This window comes from Gallinula chloropus (assembly GCF_964237585.1).
Source record: "Gallinula chloropus genome assembly, chromosome: 5".
Classification (NCBI taxonomy): Eukaryota; Metazoa; Chordata; class Aves; order Gruiformes; family Rallidae; genus Gallinula; species Gallinula chloropus.
Window position 1 is genome coordinate 55,540,334 of NC_140090.1, and position 23,014 is coordinate 55,563,347.

A 23,014-nucleotide genomic window follows, 5' to 3' on the forward strand; every position below is an offset into this window, starting at 1 on the left:
ACCTCCCTGGCAGTGTTCAAGGCCAGGCTGGATGGGGCTTTGGGCAACCTGGGCTAGTGGAGGGTGTGCCTGCCCATGACAGGGGGGTGGAACTAGATGATCTCTAAGGTCCTTACCAACCCAAACCATTCTGTGATAATGTAACATTGTACTTATGCATACTCATACATATATAATTTTAGTAGTAGTTCAAATTATTTATTTTACACAAAGGATGGATCTCAACGTGCTTTATAACCCGTTGAATCTCATAACCGCAGTTGAAATTAACTTCATCCCTTTCGGCACCGTCCTAGGGCATGACGTGTTGGCTCGGGCCTCCCCAGCTCGGCTGAGACCCTCTGGACCGCCAGGAAATCTTCCGGGCTCCTCAGCCCTTTGGGTGCCCCCAAAGATGGGACTGCTGCTCACCGACAGCCACGCCACGACTCGCCCAGCGGCGAGGAGGACTGCGGGTTTGTAGCACGGGGGCGGGCTGCCGGTGACAGGGCGCACACCTGCCCCAGACGCGGTCTCTGCACCTCCCCGGGACCCGCGGCGCCCCTCAGAAGCCGCCTTTCAACCCCAGCGTCCGGGCCCTGCGGCCGCTCCGCCTCCGCGCCCCAAGCAGCGCCTCCGCGCCCCAAGCAGCGCCCCCGCGCGGCCCGGCTCCGGCATGAGGGACAAGGGGCGGCCCGCAGCGGGGAGGGCCCGGGCGCGAAGGGTGTTCGCCCCGCAGCACAGGCTGCGCCAAGAGTGGCACCTGTTGTACCCGTCCCGTTCCCTACGCTTTCTGCCCTTCCTCAGGCAGATCGGCGTACTTCGTTCCTAAGGGCTTTCATCACCGCGCTTCGTCGGCTGCGGCTCTTCCGTGCCAGGGGCAGGGCCGCCCCCGGGGAGTGGCTCTTTCCTGACGGGACACCTGCACGACACTGCTCGGAGCGCCGGCGGCCGCCGCCGGCACCGGCCGCATACCGCGGCGGGGAGAGGCCGCTCACCGGAAGGAAGTGACGGGGCGCTGGTGCCCTGCTAATGTCCGCCGCACCCGGAGGCATCCGCCACCCCGCCCAGGGGCGAACGGGGCCGACACACTCAGTCACACACACCCCCGCCAAGCGCAGTGGCACCGCCGGCCCGTCACCGGCGGGGCGGCCCCGGCCCCGCCCCCCCGCGCCGCGGCCTTAGCGGCGGCGGCGACACCTGAGGCGCAGAGCAGCAGTGTCCTCGGCGGGATGACGGCGGTGACGGGCGCGGAGCGACTCCGCGATGGCAGCTGCCACTTCCAGCGCTCCCGGCTCATCTGGATGATCGCCATCACCTTCGGCATGATCCTCCTCGGCGTAAGGAGCGGCGGGTGGGCGCGGGGCGGGGGGGACCCCGCGGACCTGCAGCAGCTCCCCGGCACCCGCGGAGCTGGAGCCGCGGCGCTCGCGGACCGGACCGGACCGGGACCGGGACGGCCGGGGGTCGGCTCCCTGAGCCGTCCCGGCGCCCGCGGGACGAAATAAACGGGAGAAAAAGGAAACCGAACGCGGTGCCGCGGCCAGGGCAGATTGCGAGGGAGCTGAACGCCCCCGCGAAGGAGGCTCAGAGGGAGGAAGGAACGAGCGCGCTCACTGTGATCCGAGCGGAGCCGGGCAGCGGTGCTGAGCGCAGCCCGCGTCCCCGGGGCGGGCCCGCTTGCGGGGCGGCAGGCTGCGCGGGCCTCCAGCGCTCACGCACTGCGCCGGGCGAGAATGAAACTCGCTCTGGGGCGGTACGGGCAGCGGCAGGTGCCCTGACAAGCGATGGCTTCAGGTGCAGACTGTGTTAGCTGGTGGCGCTGGTGGGAAGCAGATGGCTTCGGTCACTGTGTGGTCTTAGCTTCTAAAACTGGACATCAGATAAGACGGATCAGATTACTGGAGCGGGGAGATTAATGACAGTTTGGAGGTATCTGGCAAGTTGATGAAGGTCATCCATTGACTTCCGTGCGTGGTGGTTTCTCTGTTACTTGCGTGGGTTTTCTACATGACTGGAAGAGTGGCAGTCAAGGCCAGACAGCTTGCAGGACAGCTTTTGTACCACCTCAAGAAACAGGATGAGCTTTAAGCAGATTCCCTGTTTAAATCCACCACCTTCCCACAACCATGGCACAATCAAGTTTACATTTAGCTAGGAACTGCAGCATTGGTACCAGGGGAAATACACATGAGCTTTGGCCCGGCACAGTGTTTATCTTACATCCCCAGTGGACTCTGAAGCACACAGCTCTCCCACTCTCTGCCTCTCCTCCACAGCTTGGTAAAAAAGAAGGTAGACTGTGATAAACACAGAGGATGACTCAGTGACAGGAAAGATACCTGAACACTGCCTGCATTTTTGGTCTTGGGTTTTACACTCAATTATCTTGTGCGCCCTGCTCAAGCTAGGAGAAAACCTGACATTTGCTCTCCTACGAGACAGGAGAAGAAAGACTGATCCCCTGGTTATAGATAAAGGATTATTTCTCCCTCTCAGTCTAGTCATTGTTTGAATTCTTCAGGTCACTTTCATCAGATTAACTTCTTTAGGACAGAGACAACGTGGGGTTTGCTATTGTGCGTAATAGGTAATGAGCTTACAACTTAAATACCATTTAATGTGCAGGTGCACTCTTGGTACACAGCCAGCAACCTTAAACTTACCACCTTGGTGTCTCGGGTGTCAAGGAAAAAAAATTTCATAGGTTTGAATCTCCTTAAGCAAGTATGCTTTAGTGGGGTGGCCGTCTTCTTGAAGAATCTGGGTCTTGGACAAGGTTAATGGAATGATAGAGTTGAAATACTATGAATAGATGAGACCTACAGAATGTTAGATCAACATGGGGGGCGGGAGTAGCAAAAAGAAAGATAATTTGAAGGTTAAATTGATAATAATTCTACTTAAAGTGAGCTAACTCTTTTTTTTTTTTTTTTTTTCCAAGTGGGTAACACTTTGGCCTTCAACTATACCATATAGTTATTTGGGAATATTTGGTACCTTCCTTAATTATTTAGTGCAAAACCACCACAAATGGGTATGCTATGGGTAAGTTATATTTGACTGTATAATTATAATTATTTTGCATCTCTCCTGTTTCCTCTGTTTAGTCTGTGTTAACAAGCTTTCCTGTAACCCAGCTGTTAATTACATTTAAAGAGCTCTCCTTTCGAGCTTATTACAATTAAGGGTGTGGGGTATAAGTATGTAGAAAACTAGACAGGCAAAGACCAGTATGAAAATTTTAAAATTCCAATTAGAATTTGGTATCTGTGTTTTTATAGTGAAAAGAGGGGGAGGGGGGAGAACCCCAACAATGTACTACTTTTGGAGACAGTTACTAGTCCGTATGCCAAGTAACATTTGTCACCCCTCCAAAAACTGGTTGTTTTGTCAAATTGTTGCTCAAGTAGTCTAATGCTGGCTTTAGGAGTCTTTTCCAGCTTCAATTAAAGAACTGCTACTAACTTATCTTGAACCTTTCTATGTGAGAAATAACCTCCTGAAGGAACTGCACAGTGCTGAATTTTGCTGGGGTACAACACTTAGGTTTTGTTATTTTAATTAGCAGAAAAAAGAAAAAAAAAACAGGTGGAAAATGCTTCCTTGTAACCAGATGTCTCACAGCAAGACATTATTTTATCAGGCATCATGTAGAATATAAGCATTTACCTTTGCTCAGAGGATCTTTTGCTTAGAAAGGGACTGAATTGATCCTAACTGTATAGCCTGTGTTATGTGTTTTAAAAAAAAATCCTATATGAAAATTTTTAGACTAAGTTTTGGCAGATAATGTATTCTGAATCTGTACCCACAGTTGTTTTCATAGAACTAAACCTGTAAACACTTCTGTAACTCATTAGGACCACTAAATGTACTGGTGTAAGTAAAAAGATAGATTTTACATGCTTAATTATTAACCTGTGCTGCTTTCCCTAAGCATTCAGCTTTTTGGCTAAATCTAAGTGTTGACAGTTTTGGAAATGTGCAGTGGATACACAAAGCAGCAGGTACAGGCATGTTGCACAAGTTACAGTTACTCTGGCTACCTGGCTCTCTCAGTGGACTTCAGTCTTTCGTCCACTGGAGTGGACTTTTAATACTACACCTTTTTTTTTCCCCCTCTCATAAGATAAGAAACATGTCTCTCTTTCTAGCATAAAGTGATATGTCTCTGCTGTGCTTCCTATTTTACATTCTCTGCATAATGTAGCTTGGATACAACAGTCTAATCCCTAATTTTCAACAAAATAAAGCATGTTTTCTTTTTATTAGGTTCTGGGTATCCTGGTTGATTCATGTAGTAGAAGCCTTCTACGGTGTTAAGATATGCCAGTAAGTTGGTCTCTCCCCTCAACCCAACACAGATTCTCTGAAAAGGGTCTCTGATACCAGTAACAAAAGGCACAGACTGACTTTGGTTGTTCTCAGCAGCCACATGAGTTTCAGAGGATAGTGATGAAATTCTCTTTGCAGTGGTAGTCCGCTCTCTTGTGCAAGAGGGTGCTGCAGATTTTGCTGGTGGTTACTCTGCACAGGGTGACAAAAGCAAGGGAGGGCAGAACTGGCAGCAGCATCAAGGTTTGGCAGAGCTTGTCTGTCTGCCTCCAAGCTCGCTGGGTAGCATTGGGAAGCAAAGTGTAGAAATAGTCTGATAAGTTGAGGTGTTATAACTGCCTCAGATCTTATCATATCTCATCAGAACTGATTGTGTCTGTATCGTGAGATTACAATCAGACACTTCTATTTGGGACTGTTTGAGATCTACTTGTATCTGCAGGTTTGTGGGATAAAGCACCAACTAATCTGACTATAATCATAAGGCCAACTAAGCCTCACATTAGGATAACAAATAGTTTGGAAAGGTATGGTGTCTAAACATGCCGTCTTTGTGTTCCTTCCAATTTTGTTTGTGTAATAATTGAGAAGAACACTGGGTTTCATACTTTACAGAGTAGATGTCCGGTCTTGTTTGTGGTTTTCTCCTTAACTTAGGTCAGTTCACAGCTGTCTGTCACAGGCTTCTTAGGTAACATCTCTTAGAGGCAAAGGGATTTTGTTCCATGGAAAGTTAAAGGTGGTTCTTGAAATAAGAGATTATGGATTAGTATTTTCTGCCTTCAGAATGGGGGAGAGTAATGCATTTCTTCACCAGGCTCCAGTTTTAAGTTTTGTAGCTGTAAAGTTAAAACTGAACAGCTGTGCTTTACCCGAAGCACCAAATGCCATATACTTTTTACTGGTGTAAAAGTGACATCTGGTTACAAGTGTCATAAAGGAGGCATGAGGAGTAACTAGTGAGGAAGCGGGTAAGAACTGGTTAATCAGTAATAGTACTGTCATTGACTGTTGGCCTGTATTTCTCTGTATAGTCTCTTCAAGTAAGCTTGCTTTGTATAAACAGGGAAATTTGTTAATCCGCAGGTTTACAGTCTCTGCACTTGTTTGGAAGCAGTGCGGCAGGGATTTTATATGTATATGTATATATATATATATCTAAAGGTTTTCACAGCTGTTAAGACAATTAAAGAATGAACATTAAGAAATGTGTCAGTCAGCACTTGGTAGGCTACAGATCATTCTGTAGGTGTAGAGGCTGTGGAACAATTAACAGTGGAACTGTTCTAGCAAAAGTCTGCAGAGGGAGCTCCCTTGTAAACTAGTGAGCTGGAGCATAGTTGTGCTTGACAGTTTACTGGAAATGGGAAATCTGTTGGTTTTGCTATCATATTTATATTTATTCTTCTCTCTGAAAATTCATTAGCATTTCTCAACAACAATGAGGTGGAGGAAAAAGTGACATTTTCTGTCATACACTGAAACATTCACATATGCTAGGTCAAACCTAACTGACATAGGAAGGTCTCTGCTTCATCAATTATAAAGCCCTGTACCTGTATTTTTCTAGCCACAAATTCAGGTAAGAGTGCTTCTCCACATTGCATCATACAGTATTTGTCAGGCCTCTCTGGCCTGCCAGCACACAGCCTGAGTTCGATGTCTGTAGTCAGCAGCAAGTTACATACAGACTTCTGTATTAAGATCAGTATTATGCTTAATTTTTTTGTTCTTTGTACATAAACTTCTAGTGTAAGTCATTTTAAAAAGCATAGACTGAGATTGCAGTTTGTATATCATTGTATGCATGAGATCTGAAAGAAACCCTTGTTCTGTAGGTAGCTAAAAATATGCTAAAAATCACAGGAACCAGTATGTTTCGTTTGAAAAGGAACTAAGTCTCAGTAGGCTGAAATTAGTGTTCTAAGCTATAATGTTCTAATCAAGGATGGGAAGAAATATCTAAACCTACTTTGTAAGTATCACAGCATAGTTTGCCAGCAGTTTTTTTGATACATTTTATACTTTTGTTAATGTTACAGATCTAAAGGAATCACTGACCCAGCAATTCAGTTTCAATGGTTCCTTCAGACACTTTTATTTGGGTATGCTTCCTTTGGTCTTCTGGTGTCTTACAAACCTCCAGCCAAGAAGCACTACTAGAAGACAACGAAAGAAGTCACTTCTCAGAGTCTTCATCCTTGTTTTTCGGAAGATATCCTCACATGTCTAGGTGCTGTAATTAGCTAAATTACATTCCTGCTATGTGATGCAGTGTCCTTCTACCCAAGTAACTCTCCCCTTACTAAACAAGACAATTAAAATTCACAGGGCCCTTTGGATAGCTCAGTAGAGATTCAGCCCTTTGGTCATGGCACCAGCAAAGTTTAATCCCATTTATGATACGAGAAGCCAGAAGTTGCATCTCTGCAGTTTCTGACCTAGGCAGTATCCTGTTTGTCACTGAAAAGTCCCTGACAGCTGGTAGTACTGGTTGATAAATTACCTTTTGTGTGGAGGAATTTTCCTCTGCAGCAGGGAGTTAGTTTACAACTACAAGACAACTGCCACCTGTTCTGTGACAGGTTATATAAGTTTACCTATATTTTCTCTACAGGACATTTTACTGGCTTTGTTGTTAGTGTTAGAGCCTGGTCCTTATATTTTTTTTTCCCCACAAAGGGCAGATCACTGTAATTGCTGCAGGCACATTTAAAAGACCAAGTCTTAGTTCAGGTTGAGGTGCAGTGATGAGCTTGGATACATAAAGCACTTCAACTTGATTTAATACACGTGCCTTAAGTTTCATGCAGCAAGACTTCATCTTTTGAGCAAAAATTTTAGTCTTTGTTAGTGTGTCCTAATTTAGTGATCCTACAGCTCTGAGGGCAGCTTTTCAAAGAAGTAATTTTTTATCCAAGAAAAAAAATCAATTAGCATTCCAAAACCTATCTGAAAACTTTATATTTGTGAATGTTAGTTGGAAAGTTAGATGAGGTGAGCAAACATACACTACTGCTTTCCCAGATGCTGTTGTCCTGAAATCTGTGGTTGAGAGACCATCCTAAGCACCCCTCACCGTACTTACTGTATGCATCATGAGCCTTTTCTTACCTTGTCTCTTACTCTTGAATATTGGACAAGAGTTTAGCCTGTCTGGTTTTAGCACTTTTAAAAGTAGTAACTATTTAAAATACTAACTATGGTGTGGGGAGAAGTTTTACCACGCCACGTGTGGTGCTACTGTTCTGGAAGGATGGACAACGGAAGGTTGTTGTTCCTCCTCCTAACAAAGAGCTCCACGAGGCAGTAACAAACTTACTTATGCCTTGTGCACTACCTGAGGACCATCACACTGCTGACAGAGAAGTCTTATTTCAGCACAGGCACCTAAAGTTTTTGCTTTTCAGTAAGTAATAAAAGCACAGAGAACTGAAGGGTTTCAAATGGTGGTTGAATTTTGGTGAGTCTTTCTTTTTTTGGTGTTCTGGATTTTATTTTTTATTTTTTTAATGGAAACTGGTAAAATTAACACTTTGTAGTGAGGTAGCAACTCATGTTTAGTGTTTAGAAGTCCAACAGGAAAGTCAAGAGTCTGAGCTATGTTTTACTGTGTAACCTGTCTTAGTCTGTTACCCCAGAATAAAGATTAAAAAAAAAAAAGTGAGTTGTTGTTCTTGTTTAATTTATACTGGAAATAAATGTCTGTGCAAAAGATCATCTTCCCACCAGTATCAGTATTCACACTCGGAACATACCAAAGCAGCCGGCTGTGTGCTTTCCAGAGGGAGTCCCACAGAAGTCTAATATTTCTAACAGGGCAAGGTTTTGATGTGACTTGTCTCTAAAAAGAAAAAAATTCATTCTGCATGGCACTGAAACATGTAGAGGAATACTACTTCATGGTTCGAGACCAATAACGCTTAATGAGCACGGACTTCAAACATGCAAGGGGATATAAGGAATAACTTTGGTTCAACATTTTCATGACAATGTCCCTGTACAGAGGAAAAGGTGTAACAGTAACACCAAGGCTAGTTGAAGATTTGGGAAAGGTGGCAAAGGACTTTTTTCTTCTTAACAGATGTGTTTGTCCTTGTTGCGGGTATTCACCTTCCATCAGTGGAGCCCTAAAAACCTGCTTATCAAACTTTTTAGAAATGCAGCTACATTGCATGCATCTACCTTCAAACACTTTTTCTTCCCTAGCCACCCTTTGCAGCAGTTCAGGTTTTCCACTTTTTTCTTCCTTTTTTTTTAAAAAAAAAAAAAAAGGAAGAGAGAAAACAAGTGTTTTACTCTCAGCCTCTGCCCTGGAGCTGTAAGCAGCCTGGCTGTCTGTTTTCTGGTGCTTTTGAAGCCCCTGACATCCCCAGGAGGCATGGGATGAGCAACAGTGAGTAGCTTTCAAAGCAAAATAGCCTTGAGGAAAAGTAAGAAACCTGCAGAATGCAAAGTTTGAAAACAACATCCCTAACATAGCAGCAAGATACACATACCATAATGCTCTGCAAAATCCCTAGTTACAGACAGCCCACAGCAGCATGAGTCCAGGTTGGCAACTCAGTAAGCCCAGAGAGAGGCAGGTGTTGTGGCTGCGACAGGATCCTCAGCAGCAGCAGCGCTGGTTACACCAGGCACAAGCGTTTCTCCAGGCTATCCTGACAGCAACAAGAAAGGATTGCTTGTAATCACGTCGAGCGAGTCTTTCTGCTGCAATCAAAATACCCTTTCCACAACAGGGGAAAGCAAACTAAGTGCACCTTGTATTCTTATAGCAGCTCAAAGATGTGGCTGAGCTTCAAACCTTCTCCCATGTCAATGCCCAGCTCACCTGCCTGCCAGAAGAACACATCTGCAAATGTTAATGCTTCACTGTAAAAAAAAAAATATTTAAAAATCTCAAAATATTACCTCCCAGCAAAGGGAAAAACAAATCAAACCTACAGAAGGGCTTTTACCATTAAAGAACACCCCTGAATAGGAAGGTAAATCACCAAGAAAGCTACACTGATATCAAGGAAAGTTTTTTCAGAAAGGATATTTCTACTAACTAGGCCACTGACCATACCAAAGACATATAAATACCATCTAGCCATTCATTCCAATTGAAAGTGTAAGAAAAATATATTTGCTATGAAAGCCTATATGCAAAACTGGGTGTACTCTATGATAATAAAGTAGATGCCAAGAACATTTAAAACAGCAAGCCCTGTCTTTTCTAGGCATATATAAAATATTTGACCTGAATTTGTGATCAAATGAAATAACTTCAGACAAGTCACAAATAACCACATCACTTACAGAAGCACTTTCATGCTGTGCCTGCGTGGTAACCTTGTCGCAGGGGAAAAGTCAGCTATGTAGATCCATTTTCTTCTTTATATCATAATATATTGGAATATATGGAAATGAGCATGATGGACATAAGGCAAGCAATCCAGTGCACATGTTTGGTAAATCAGTGCTCAAATCAAGCTCTGTTGATGAGAACCTAGATCAGGAAATGCAGCATCCGCTCAGAAACTTTGCTGAGCCCGAACAGAGACAATGAGATGTCTCCCATATGTTTCCAAGAAGTATTTCTAAAACCGTAGCTCATTTCTGCCAGGGAGTTATGAAAAACCTCTCTCAGGTTCACAAGACACTGTCTTGCTTTGCCTCTCTTTTATGCTGACCTAGATTTTTCTGAACAGAGGAGTCAACTGGGCCAGCCTTTGGAAACAGCCAAGTGTTGGTTTATTAAGGACCTTTAATTTGCCCTGGGTCTGGGCAGCTGGTCTCCTGGATGGCAACAGAGCACAGGGGGAAGTGGGGAATGGCTTCCCTGGCTGTTCTCTGAGAGTCTGCAGGAAGTTTGACCACTATAGGCAAAGTCTTGAAAGTCCTGCTGTCTGCTGCTTGCAGGCTTTCTGCCAAGATCTCTGGGGTGGGATGGGTGTTCAGAAATTGCAGACCTTCCACAGAAGTACAGTGGATTTTAGAAGAACGCATAATGGAAAGGAACTTTTTTGTTGCTTATGTGTTCCAGGAAGCTCACAGATTTTAAGGCTTCCCGGCAAGTAACCTTTGCAAAGAAAAAGTACCTAACACAGTAATGTTTCCATGAATAAGAGAATCTGAACTATATGTTCCTTCTGTATTGATACTTCATGTTTGAATAGAGAGAGTGGAGCATAAAGCACATGTTTTAATTACTGTACTGTTGTACCTGAGCTCTCATTACTCAGCAGTCAGCCTCACTTCACTATTTACAATACTATGCAGTTTAAAAGAAACCTTTGCTTTTTTACTTGTTAATTACAAACTGTATGTTTTCATTCCCTTGCCTCCCAGGAGGTGATCTCCACATGGAAAATAAAGACATTTTTCTAGAAGTTTTTTTAATGGCTACACTCATTTGAGGGCTTAATGGAAACATTTGTCCAACAACCTATATATTCAGTTTACCTTGTCAGCAACACGTTTACTCAGACTGGTGCCTGTCTGCAAGACCTGCAGGGCCAGCTCAAGGAATTGCCATGTCTTGTCAAAAGCAAAAGAAACAACAACCCCCTCAGCATTTCCTCTGCTGTTGCTCTCCAGAGGAGCAGCAGTAACATGGCACAGTCCGCAGGCTGTACTAGAGCTTACAAGCCCCCTGCAACTCCAAGCACAACTCCAGCACATGCACAACAGGGAAAGAAGAGGAGAGAGAAGGAAAGAGAAGTATAAGGAACACCATAGTAACATTTACCAGCGCCGGTCTTCAAGACTTCTCTTGAAACAAAACCTCATAAGTGTCCCTTGAGGGAATAGAGAGACCAATATAAAAACTTAAAAAAACCCCACAAAAGTTAAAATCCCCTCCTAAAAATACTCTAGGCTTTTTATCAAAAGAATACACGCACACAAACAACACATATTCCACGCATTTCAGAAGCACAAAGGATTAAAAAGTTCATAGCTGCAAAGAGAAGAAAAAAAGGCACAAAAGAGTACCTGCATCTTGAAGATCTTTCAGAGGACAGCACAGCTGAAGCCCCTCACAAGCCAGTCCTTCCCCCAGCTGGCCCCTCATATCCCTCCCGTGCAGGCCCTCAGGTGTAGCTGGTCTGGCTCTGCCCCGTAAGGACTTGCCCAGCTCTTACCTTCTTTCAGAGACAGGTTGCATGGGTTTAGGAGCCCAGTTTTTATGGGTAATTGCCAGGGAATTACTCTAAAACACTCAGATTTTATTAGAATGCTTTCCAACCACATCCACCAATTTTTGCTGTAGCCTTACTTTAAATAAATCAAGTGTTTCTGGACAAGGGGAAATTAATCAACTCGGGAGGGTGTGACATTCAGTAGGACTCCCCCTCCATTAGGATGTAGCAAAATGTTGGGAGGGCATGAAAGCAAAAGTTTGTAACAGAAAAAACCTGCAATATCCTATACGCCCCAGATCCCTTAAACAGCAAAGAATGTGACAGGAGAACTGAGACCATCCAATAAATGAATGGCAGAAATTACAGCCTGAATGTTTAATGCAAGGCTGCTATCAATACTACGTGAGAGAATGAAAAATCTTTCATTGCAGAGGTGGCATAGAGTAATTTTAATTATTTTTCAAATAAATACAATGCCTAGGTTTATATTTTGCTGATTTAACTGTTTGTGAAAATTTTACATAATCAAAGTGGGTTTTTTCGAAGTGTATAAGAACAGTCTTATGTACAAATACTTCTTAAAATGAAACATTTAAAACATTATTAGATCTTTGAAATGCCATAATAAATTATATTTCATAATGTGAAAATGTTAGCAGCACAGATACTTCAGTATATTTTCCAGTTGCATATGTTCATTTCAATGTTTATTTTTTTTCCTTAGAAGCATTTCTGCTTAGCTTTAAAACCAATGGACTCCACAAAAGCAATACAGAATGCAAATAAACTCTGGTATCATTATGCTCACATGTAAAGTGTTTACCACTGAAGACTGATTTACAATTTATGCTTATACAAAAATAAACTCAAAACGCATATATAATGTTTGACATTTTAAGTAACTTCTGGATATCATGTCACTTTTTGGGGGGGGGGTGTTCATTTTTTTTGCCCCCAAAACACATTTGCAAAATCATGCTGGGATTTTGAGTGTATTGATTTTTTTTGGCTGCTCTATCTGCTACTTCTCTTGTCCCAGTTTTGTGAAGACTTGCTAAATGCAATTCCCATCAATTAGAAAAGTTGTTAATGCTCTGAGCATCTAAAAAACTAAAATCCAGGATAATGCAGGACAATAGACCAAGAACTCAGACAGAAGAATATGTTGGCCACTACTGAGAACACTGGTTCTTAAAGTCCTGTTTTCTTCTCAGATACATGAGACGTGCAAAATTTCTGGAGAGCTTTGCCAAAAGAGATGAGAGGATAATTAGATCTTTATTTATATTGGGTTTTACATCCCCAAATCTGCTCTTTGATGGAGTGGTTCATTGCTTCTTTCACTGTAAGTAGCACATACACAGTATATAGTCTGTTATCGCATATTTCTGTACAGATTTCTTAAACACTTCTGACCATGAGGGAAGGAGCTGTGACTGGCAGGCTGTGATTTACAGGACACATTCTGGAGTGCAAGCCCTATAGCCATCACTCTGGACGGCAATAAGGGAAAGAAACTAACCATCAGTTGGTTTTCAGAGACATCTAACAACAGGTCACCCAGCTCTGCATGTGGGAAGTGGAGACTTGATCTCATGCAGCCCGTGGAGATACCTGCTCTGCCCTTTGCTGGATTTTTAGCTGGGCTCTGCTAGGGCATAGCTAAATAGTTATTTTATATACTTAATTATCAGCTTGATACATTAGAGGCAGGAATAAGACCTCTCATTAAAATACCTACACCCAAAATTTGGGTCAATCCTGGTTATATTCAGTGAAGTGGAACAGTTGGCTCTGTTGCAGCTGGCCTTACACAGAATTTTGCGCAAGTGGGAAGGCGACTGTTGTCACACACTCAGAAGCAGGCCTGGATTTCTCTTACATTTCTTGCCATCCCACTCTGTCCCCTTATGCGCTGGCCTGTGCTTGTAGTGATGAAAATGGTATTTAGGTCAATGTGTTCTTTGTTAATTGCATTAACCATGAGCCTAAGACTCAGGCTTCCTCTTCTCCCGGCACTGCCTTCGGCTATTAACATGTGGTCTTTAAATATATTTCACTCTTAACAGTGTACTTAATCTGTCAGGTGAGATGGATAGAGTCTGTTTTAGGAAGACTAAGATGATCAGTGGAATGCTAATTACAAAATTCATATGAGTGGAGGGACCCCTTCTACACACAAGCCATTTTATATGCTACTTTTTATACCAAGTCCCCAAAAGCAAATGGAAGAATTATATTTGGGTTCTGCATATGAGGTCTAATTATATTCAGAATATATTTTGTTACTGTCACAATATCTTTTGGAACCTTATTTTAGAAATAGGATCATTTTCCCTTGGCAGGGGTGGGGGGGAAGGCAGCAGTATTGTTTTTTTGATCTTCCAAGGTTTTTGTTTGTTTGCTTTTAACTCATAGTTTATTAGCATAATTTTTCCTCACATGATAACAAAGAACAGAAACGTGTGCAGACTCACACCTGCACACATGTATATATCTCCCAAAGCACATTTAGCAAATGGAGAACCTCTCCGGGCCTGGAAATGGAAAATTATGGCAAAGTCCAGCGGAAGGAGCTGTGTTACTTTAAGTAGGGGCATCAAACCCAGATTACCTTTGAGAGGTCAGATGTAAAGAAAAACACCTTCTCCCTGTTTATTTATTGAATGCCATTGGGTGCTACATGACAGCCAAAATCCAGCCAGCCAGCTGATTATGAATTACTGAATTGCAACACCAGCAGAGACTAGAAGTTTCCCTTAGCTAAGCTAAAGTTTTGAGTTTGACTTTATTCTCAAGGACATTTGCTACAATTTGAGCAGGAAATAAATATCATGAAACTATTCACTAACTGTTCAGCTTTGAAAGATAATATTTGTTCTGAATGTCTCAAGACTAGGGTTCAGTAAAATACTTGTCAGGGGACCTCGTCCCTTTCCCTCGTGCTGTGCCCATCACCGCTCCACCCAGGCAGCTGTGGGGTATCGTTCCAGGAGTGCATTCCTCAGCTGGGCTGTGTGGATCTTGTCTCTGGTCTCCACGGTGCAGGTGACCTGGGAAAAGAATTAGGAACGCTCCTGACAGCGTGGCAGCAATCTCAGACAAAGGCATTTCCAACACAATCCTGAAATATGCTCGTAAAAGCAAAATGATCAGTTCAGCATAAAAACTGTGGACCTTGCCTCCCTATCTATGCAGGTAAGGAAACTGACACTGCAGGCATCTGGGGCTCTTCCAGCCCTTCTGCACAGTCTTAAAAAAGCATCCAACAGCCCTACTTTTTATTACCTTTACAGTCTGAAGAAGACTGACTCATCCTCTGCTGGGTCCTGGGCAAGTACTTATCTCCCTGAAGTCCCCTGTTAGCAGCTTCCCTTTTTCATTGCGTGGGGTATGTACATGGCACTGCTGCTAGCTCTCCCAGCCCCGATTCTTGCCTTGTCCAATTTCCCCTGTTTCTGGCAGTGTTTGTTCCCTCCTTCAAGCTTTTTCTATTCTCCTCCTCTCTCATGGAGTTACCCCCCAGTCCTTTGTTGTCTCTGCAGTATCCTGGCTGGTTTTACTGATGCATCTTTTTGCTTTATTCTGACATTGATTCACTTCTAGTTTTCTGTTAGTGTTTTTCTGCTGCTAAATCATATTAAACCCAGACAAACCTCATCTTGATAGCTTACTTTTTATTCTTCACATGCCTCCACAAGTATTATTGTCAGTCCTGTCATGCAGATGCTGAAGACAATAATTTCAATGTAATTTTTAAAAATTCTTCTTTAATCCTTCTTTTCTACACACATCCCTACTGCATCATTTGAAAATCTGGGTACTGCCAAAGGTGAGGCACCAATGCAGAAGTACAGAAGGACAATTGTACGTCACAATTTTAGACTGTTAACTTCCATCACCACTGACTCTCTGCTAGAATTATCATTGATGCTGAAAGTGCCACATGGAAAAAAAGACCTCACAGAGACATGGAAATCTTGTGAGGAAAGGATCCAAGATGAGTCATGGTGCAACAACAGCGAGTTTGTTGTAACAGGCAAATCTACAGAGAATAGAGACAAAACTGGTCATGGTAACCTTAAGGTGGACTAGTAGAGACAGATGCCATGTATGATGTTACTGTCAGAGCTGCAACCTTTACAGAAAGCAACAACACAAGAAATACAACTGTCTCTACTTAAATATGTTTATGAGGCCATTTTTAAAGGAGAATTTTGTGAATTCAGCTTTACGGGAATGAGCTGAAAATACCAACAAAACTAATTCAGCAAAACAATTGAATGAGAAGATAAAAATTTTACTCTAGGTTATTCTAAAAAAACATGTTAATTAGAAAAGTGGCTATAGCTTCTTAAGTATCCATCATGAAATAAGCCACAGTTCTGGTCTGTTTCCATAATTCTTCACCTCTTATCCTGAACACAGTTCTGGTTTCGTTTGGTTCTGTGGAACACAAACTAGATGCTAATTTGTTTCTCCTCTGAAAAAGTGGGATTTAGTCTCGAGAAGACCAGCCATAGAAGATAGTAATGAGGGAAGAGGAGAGAACACGAAGATTGGGAGAAATATCTAAAGGATATTTAGACACCCAAGTACCAAATATCCATTATCTGCTCCATGGCTTGTGTAAAATCCCTAAAGTGTTGTAGCCGTATCTTCAAGACCACACGCTCATCTCTCACTGAGTCTGTAATTAGACAAAGCAAACGTTTTCCCGTTCCACAGCAGTCATGCCTGTTTTGTCCCCAGCAAATCCATTGCTGCACTCAGAACCAGTCTGGACTTGCCAGGTTCAGCTTCAAATACTTGGCAGCAAGCAGCTGCTCTGCCCTGGGAGCATACATGGGAAAGAATTTTGATTTATGGAGCTAACTATCCTCCTCTCCGCCCTTTTCTTTCTGCTTATGATTGAAGCCAGACAGACTTGGATAGATTGGAGCCAGAGATCTTGCAAACAGCACGGATAAATGCTGCCTTTTTGTTCTGTGCATGCACAGCATCCAACATGTGATATGGCCATTAATATGCCATAGTGTACAATAAAAGTAGTAACAACTGCAGCAGTGGTAATAAACCACTCCAGAAATTTACCTGATTGATTATTATTTTTTAGGTTTTTTTACATTTGTCAACTAGAGGAAGGGAGACCCTTTCTTCATGGCAGGAGTGAGCAGAGAATCACACTAGGTTTCACAGCAGCATTAAACAGCAAGGCAGGAAGGCATTTTCTTTCTTGTGCAGATTAAGCTGCTTTCTGCTGCAGTTTTACCTTCACAGCACTCCTCTCTTCCACTTGCTTCACACAGGATGCATGACTTACAGGAGTGCCTGACAGGGCAATGCTCACGCTCTTGGGGAGGTATGTGAGGATGGTATTTATCTAGAATGAATAGGTTGCGTGCCTACAGAGGAACTAAGAGTAAGTGCCCCAAATTAGTCTTATTTTAGAACAAATGACAAAGCCTATTGCTCGATGTTTCTTATACTCCATGCAAGATAACCCACGACAGCTAGAGAAGGCTTCAAACTCGTTTCAAACCTGTAAGCCCTCGGTACTGGACACAGGCCTTTTGATCTCACAGAGCTCTCTGACTGCAGGACCATATTTGCACAGCAGACCATTCTTTTCTGTGTATCAAAACACCCCACAAAACCCCCAAACCAACAATGAGTATATTTTATGCTTTTTTCTTCTGCATATTACATCCTTGCAGGATTTAAAAAAAAAAAATCTGCTCATGTAAGACCAGCCAGACCTTCTGCAGCATTTACAGTCCCGCCCTCTGTGGCAGGTAATCTAAAGATTGATTTCAGCCCAAGGGTTCATTCAGCCTTCTGGGTTATTTTAAAGCTGTCCTTCAAGTTACGGAACACAGAACAGTACTCACTGAATATTGTGGAGTTTATTTAATGATTAGAAATAATTGAGGGAACAGGACAAAAACTGAAAGAAAGACAAAGGAAAAACTAATCACAAGTTCTTACTCTGTGCAGTGTCAAAATCAGGATACATAAATTTAAATATTCATAAGAATTAATTCAATTTCAAAGAGAAGAAATAACTTGGGCAACAGGATGGGCACCTCTGCTCCCCTTTAACTGCAGGTCCCACACTTTGCCTGTTAGCTCATATTTTCCTTAATATTAAAAATTAATTTGGTGTGCCTCTCAGCTCCCTGATGCCTGGTGTCTGTAGGTTGTGTTGTTATCTACAAATAAATATGCTGGGTGGATATGCCAAGCCAGTGCTACAGAGCAGAAGAAATGTGAGTAGCATTTCCCAAAGCAAAGTATTTCACTTTTGTGCTTTTCCAGGCTCTGTGTAAAGATAGGTCATAACCAGCTAGTTCAATTCCTTATGTCCCTGGCTTATCCACTGAGCCTTTGTATTCCACTTCTTTAGCCCTATATTCAACCACCTTCTTCTAAGTTGTTGGTCTCAGAGGACTCACATAACTTAATACTCATGACACACCATGCTCAGCAACAGTATAGGTTTGTTTGCAGAAAAATCACTGGAGTTAGAAATGAAAACTTTATTGATATATCCTAGTTCCAGTGTTATAAATAAAGCAAGATTTTTAATTTCTATTAAAAAGTAATCAACAACCAGGCAGTTTTCTGAATTATTCAGTAAACACTCAGTGTAAATTGGTGTACATTATGGATTATTTGGCAACAATACTCCAGTTTAAGTTATGGGGATCAGATAGTGCCAAGTCCAGTGCAATGCAATGCTTGAGAAAGAGCACAACAGCTGCCACAGCTGTTGCTTGGTTGTGCAACCTGAGCCCTTACCTTTTGGCATGCTCTTGCATTCAGGTCGGTAAGCCTGAGCACAAACAAGTTACTGTGGCATTGCTCAAGTCAGATAATAATACAACAGGTCTACTCCAAGCCTCACTGAAGTCAGGATCTTATTTCTACAACTAGGGCAGGCTGTTGTGTACAGTTTTAGTCTGCTGGGGAATGCTGTTAAAGAAAATGACCAAATTCTTCTGGGAAGCCTCACAAGAAATGTATTGTTGAACTTCCCACTCCAAACATCTCTGTTTTGCAGATGGGGAACTGAAGCATGGAAACAGTGCCCAGGTCATGCGGGAAGCACTTTAAGAATGATAGCATCCTTCCTGTGGTTGGACAGCTGAGTGCTCCTCTGTGTTCTCACAGGACAATAATAAGGAATATGCTAGCAATTGGGGACTCTAATCTGAAATATTCTCCTCTGGCCTTTCACAAAATGCAAGTTGTCCCAAAGGAGTTTACTCAAATTGATCAGAGCAGACTAAAATAATGCAATGAGTTCTGGCCTGAGATCAATAAACTATATGGAAAAAACAGGTTTTACACCACACAAAATGATACAGGAAACTCAGGACCACTGGGACAACATGTAATGTTATCTTAAAGAAAAAGCAACATTTGATTCATGAATTAGTATTTTGTTGCACAGTCAGATGGAGAAGTAAGGTGATGGATATTCTTTTTACAGGCGGTCTCTACTTTGTTATTTAAAACAACAGCAGAGTTAAACTCCTGAGAGGTTTAAAGTGAACAGACCAGACAACCCCATGACGTCAAAGACGGCCAAGGGCAGAGGGAAAACCCACCAGAGCCACTTCTCTCTGTAAAGCTGCCAAAGTACCTCAAGACCTTGCAGGCCCTCACTGCCCTATACCTTCCAGTCTGATTATGCTGCAGTTTGAGTGGTGAAGAGACTTTTCTAGAAACCTGATGAGCAAAAAGATCTTTTTCTTTCAGCTGAGTTGCCTGTGTCCAAATATGAGACAATAATTAAGCAGGCAAGCTGCTGATCTACAGCAGAGCCTTGCGTGGCATCATAGCAAAGACAGCTCTTACCTTATTAAGTTGCTTATTGATTTTGCTCATTGACTTCTCTCTGAGTCAATTATAATATGAAATTAAAGGGGTTGAAATGGTTATAAAGGAGTTTGCAGGTGAAAGCAATTGAAGCAATAAATCATCCCACACTGAATCTGAGGAAAACTACCGATAAAGAACAGGGAAAGTTCACAGCAGTAAATTGTAGCTTCCTCCCACAGACTGGGTAATCCTTTAACTCTCTAGTTAGCTGGTTACCTAGTTAGCTGGTGATACTAGATGATGTTTTCCTCAGCTCTGACCTTTATTTCTGTTTAGATATTTTTGGCCATCTAGCCTGCTTCAAAAACTGTGAAATGTGGAGCCTGCCAGACTGGTTGGTTGTACAATTTTCTAGGGGTTATCTATAGCAATACTGGGATTTTGGAAGGCATTTCCAAACCGCTCAGGTACAAGTGAATTAGGGTGTAGTCCTCTGCAAGGCAGAAATCCAGTATGGACCAAGGAAGAGAATCTAAACTGGAGGTGTGAGCAGCATCCAAAAGAAACTCCTGTATTGTTCCAAGGTGTCCAGCCAATTTCACTGCACAAGGCACTTCACTAAGAACCAGCAGAATATGATGTAGCCATGTATATGTATTTTTCTTAATAAAAAAGCCCACCTCTTATTTTGCCAGTAGAAATGTTTCAAAACTTCTTTTTCCATAAGTGTAGTTTGAACATAAAGCTTCCTTTCAGAAAGTCCTTGCTACTCTGTGCAACCAGATTATCAGCAAGGATCTTCCCACGGCCTGTTCCAAGCGTGTGCCAGATGCATAAACACTAACCCAGCAAGGCATTTCTTTAGAGGGAAGAAAAATGCTCTCTCTCTGTGACACGCAGTGACTAGAAGCCAAGTTTCTCTCCTTTGAAAATGAAGGGGTAAATCTAAAAGGATGATTAAATACTGAGATGACAACCCTGACAGGACTGATTTAATGTTTCAAATAAGCCACTGCACTCGCTGCTCTGTTCTGTCAAACATTTCACCTATATCCACAGTCTAAAGCGTGTGCTAAAGTTAGAGTGGAGTGGGTATAGCTGTAATGCCTTTCTTATTATTACTGCCACTTTAACACAGGAGAATTTTGGTTCTTGATCTGGATTTAAATCCATGCTTAAAGTAATGTGCTGTGATGTACACTGATGAAAATTATACAGAGTTCTTTGCAGGTCTGCTTGAGTGGAAAATACTTGAATTGCTTTGCTGACATGGGCTTTGGACCTCACCAAGCCACAAAGAAAAAAACAAAACCTCCCCCATGTGTATTAGCTTCTGTATGAAAATATGTACGCCTTTCTGTACCTGGTTAGAGCAAATTCATTTTGATACTTAAAGTCAATATTCTACTCCTTTTGATTACCCTTGATTTAGTTTTCAAAGAAAAGCTTCATGATTCAGCAGATGTCACCAGATAGACCTGCCTCCAAAATCACTGAGGTCTTATAAATCTGGATTGCTATTTTGTACTTCACATCTAAGTACCCAATAGCTTTTCCCAGCCTGATTAAATGTCATCATGCAAATCCAATATGCAACTAAATTATTCAGGGATGCAGGTTCCTCCCTTCAACCCCCTTGTAGTACAACACTGTCAGGTTCTTGAAGCGAATGGTCATTGAAAATACAGTGTTTAAAGTGCAGGCAACAGCGCATGGCCCTTTTCTATCCAAGGACTGTATTTACTACAGACTCTGATAAAACTGCCTCATTGTGAGAGGTTGCAAGAGGCACGGAAAATTGTTCTAACATTCTCAGTCAGAAACTAAGAGAGTGGATTTTAGTTCATTTTCTTAGTAACATTAATAAAAATTACAAACCTTACTTCATAAAAATAGTATTGAAAACTTTGGAAAAGTGACAGGGTTAGTCGAATCCAGCCTTCAGTAAGGTTTTTCAGAGCTAAGTTAGTCACTGAAATCAGAGGGTTTTGCCTACCCCATGCAGTGTCACATTGTCTTCAAGCTCCCCAAACCAGTGAGACGGCCTATGGTTACGGCAAACTGCAGAACAATGTTGGTTCAGGCCTAGACACTTGAGAAAACTGATAACTGTGAACTTCTTTGTAGTGTTTTGCTATAGTCATCTTTAATCTAACCTGTTCTTTATATCCCCAAGTGAAAACACTGAGCAGATTTTTGCATCCAGGTGAGAAATGAGATTTAAATGCCAAAATGGCAGAACTTGCTGGCTCAAAAGCATTGCCGAATTCCAGTTAGCAGCCCTTTTAGCCAAGATCCTTAATTTGACTTCCACCTCTGATTTCACAAACTAAGCCAGGTTGGACTCAGACAGCTGTGGCATGAAATCAGGGGAACCACACCTTTGCCAAACGAGTTGAAATAAGAGATAAGTTGAAATAAGAGACAAATGATCCTTTAAAGAGATGCCACTAACTGATAACACCTCCTCCCTGCTATTGTATCAAATACTTAACAAAAGAATAGCAATTCTACTTTGTGCCCTTAGTGGCTAAGGTACAAAAGTGAGTTAAAAATGAGGATTCCTTAAGAGTAAGGGTGTTCTCTGCATTGCTTTAAGGCAAATTGATCACAGATAGTCACAGCCAGCCTACACAGCTGGCTCTTCAGGTTTTGGATAGATGCCACAGCTGGCTCACCACCTCCAGCACACCACCACGCACGGAAGGAGGTTTGCAATAGTAACAGCTTGAGTATTTTGCCCCTGGTGTCACAATAGCAGGTAAAACAGGTCCTATATTATTTGTATGCCTGCTGAGTGTTTGGTGAGGCAAGATGCTGTATAACACAGAAGAAATTATCTATCATACTGCTCCCCAAATCACTGAGCACACTCTATTGGACTTCTTCAACACAGTCACATAGCAACACAGGAAGCCAGAATAAACCAGGGAAGGCTAGAACTGCTAGAGAAACTGAAACCACAACTCATCTTACCTCAACAGTGAAGAGCTCACATGTCACAAATATGCGTTCTTGTTTGATATCCAAAACTCTAGATCAAATAAGGCATAAATTAGAGATCACAACAATCCTTTGCCATTCTAAAATAGTTTCTGTAAGCATTTGGACAGTAGTCATATTTATTACTTTCTGTATGAGACGTTTGTTCTGCTCATAATGCTGCAAATTGCTCACACCTTGGAACAAAGCAATAAAAGCTTTTTCTGAAATATAACAAGAAAACCCCTTTGATTAATTAGTTACCTATGGACTTACCTTCAGAGAACATCCAGAAACATGTACAAATCTTGAATAATCTTTGTGATATTCTGTGGTTATATTTCCTTACTAGTAGTCTGATTTACCTTGCTTCTTCCCGAGCCAAAATCTCCAGTAGCTTTGAAATGTCTCCTGGGCTGTCCGAAAGCACAAGGGAAAACCTGCACACTCTGTTATCGAGGGTGAGGGCACGAGCTATGCACTGATGCAGCAAATGTAGCTCCAAGTTCCCACTGCATATAACAATTGCCACTCTAAAAACAGAGAGAAAACAGAATTTTTGATTAGGGCTTGTCTGTGTGAAGGGACTGTAAAGCACAAACACTGCATTCAGTGTCCGCTTCCAATCCACTAGGCCCATCCTTTGATAAATGCATATTACATGTCAGAGGGGCTCCTGGCTCCCAGCATCAGTTGTGGGCAGGCAGTGGGAGCCTGGAAACTGCCTACAGTTGTTGGTCTGAAACTCTGCTTTAGGT

The 23,014-nt window shown here is 42.4% G+C and overlaps 2 protein-coding genes across 2 annotated transcripts in view; one reads left to right on the top strand and one right to left on the bottom strand.

Annotated features, from left to right (window-relative positions):
* Positions 1–1,195: 1,195 nt before the first annotated feature.
* On the top strand, positions 1,196–6,480 carry TMEM254 (transmembrane protein 254; the record flags this gene model as incomplete). The annotated part of the gene is made up of 4 exons (XM_084265117.1): positions 1,196–1,319; positions 2,924–3,027; positions 4,255–4,314; positions 6,360–6,480. Exons 1-4 carry the CDS (start codon positions 1,212–1,214, stop codon positions 6,478–6,480), a joined length of 393 nt encoding a protein of 130 aa, XP_084121243.1. The 5' UTR covers positions 1,196–1,211.
* A 5,377-nt stretch (positions 6,481–11,857) lies between these two features.
* The window catches only part of LOC311192263 (L-threonine ammonia-lyase-like), a 32,152-nt gene continuing 20,995 nt past the window's right edge, over positions 11,858–23,014 (bottom strand). Inside the window, exons 10-12 of the mRNA XM_084264703.1 lie at positions 22,622–22,789; positions 22,251–22,308; positions 11,858–14,500 (exon numbers count right to left, since the gene is read on the bottom strand). Of these exons, the coding sequence (XP_084120829.1) occupies positions 14,402–14,500; positions 22,251–22,308; positions 22,622–22,789 (325 nt within the window). The 3' untranslated portion in view covers positions 11,858–14,401. The remainder of the gene's footprint in view (positions 14,501–22,250; positions 22,309–22,621; positions 22,790–23,014) is intronic.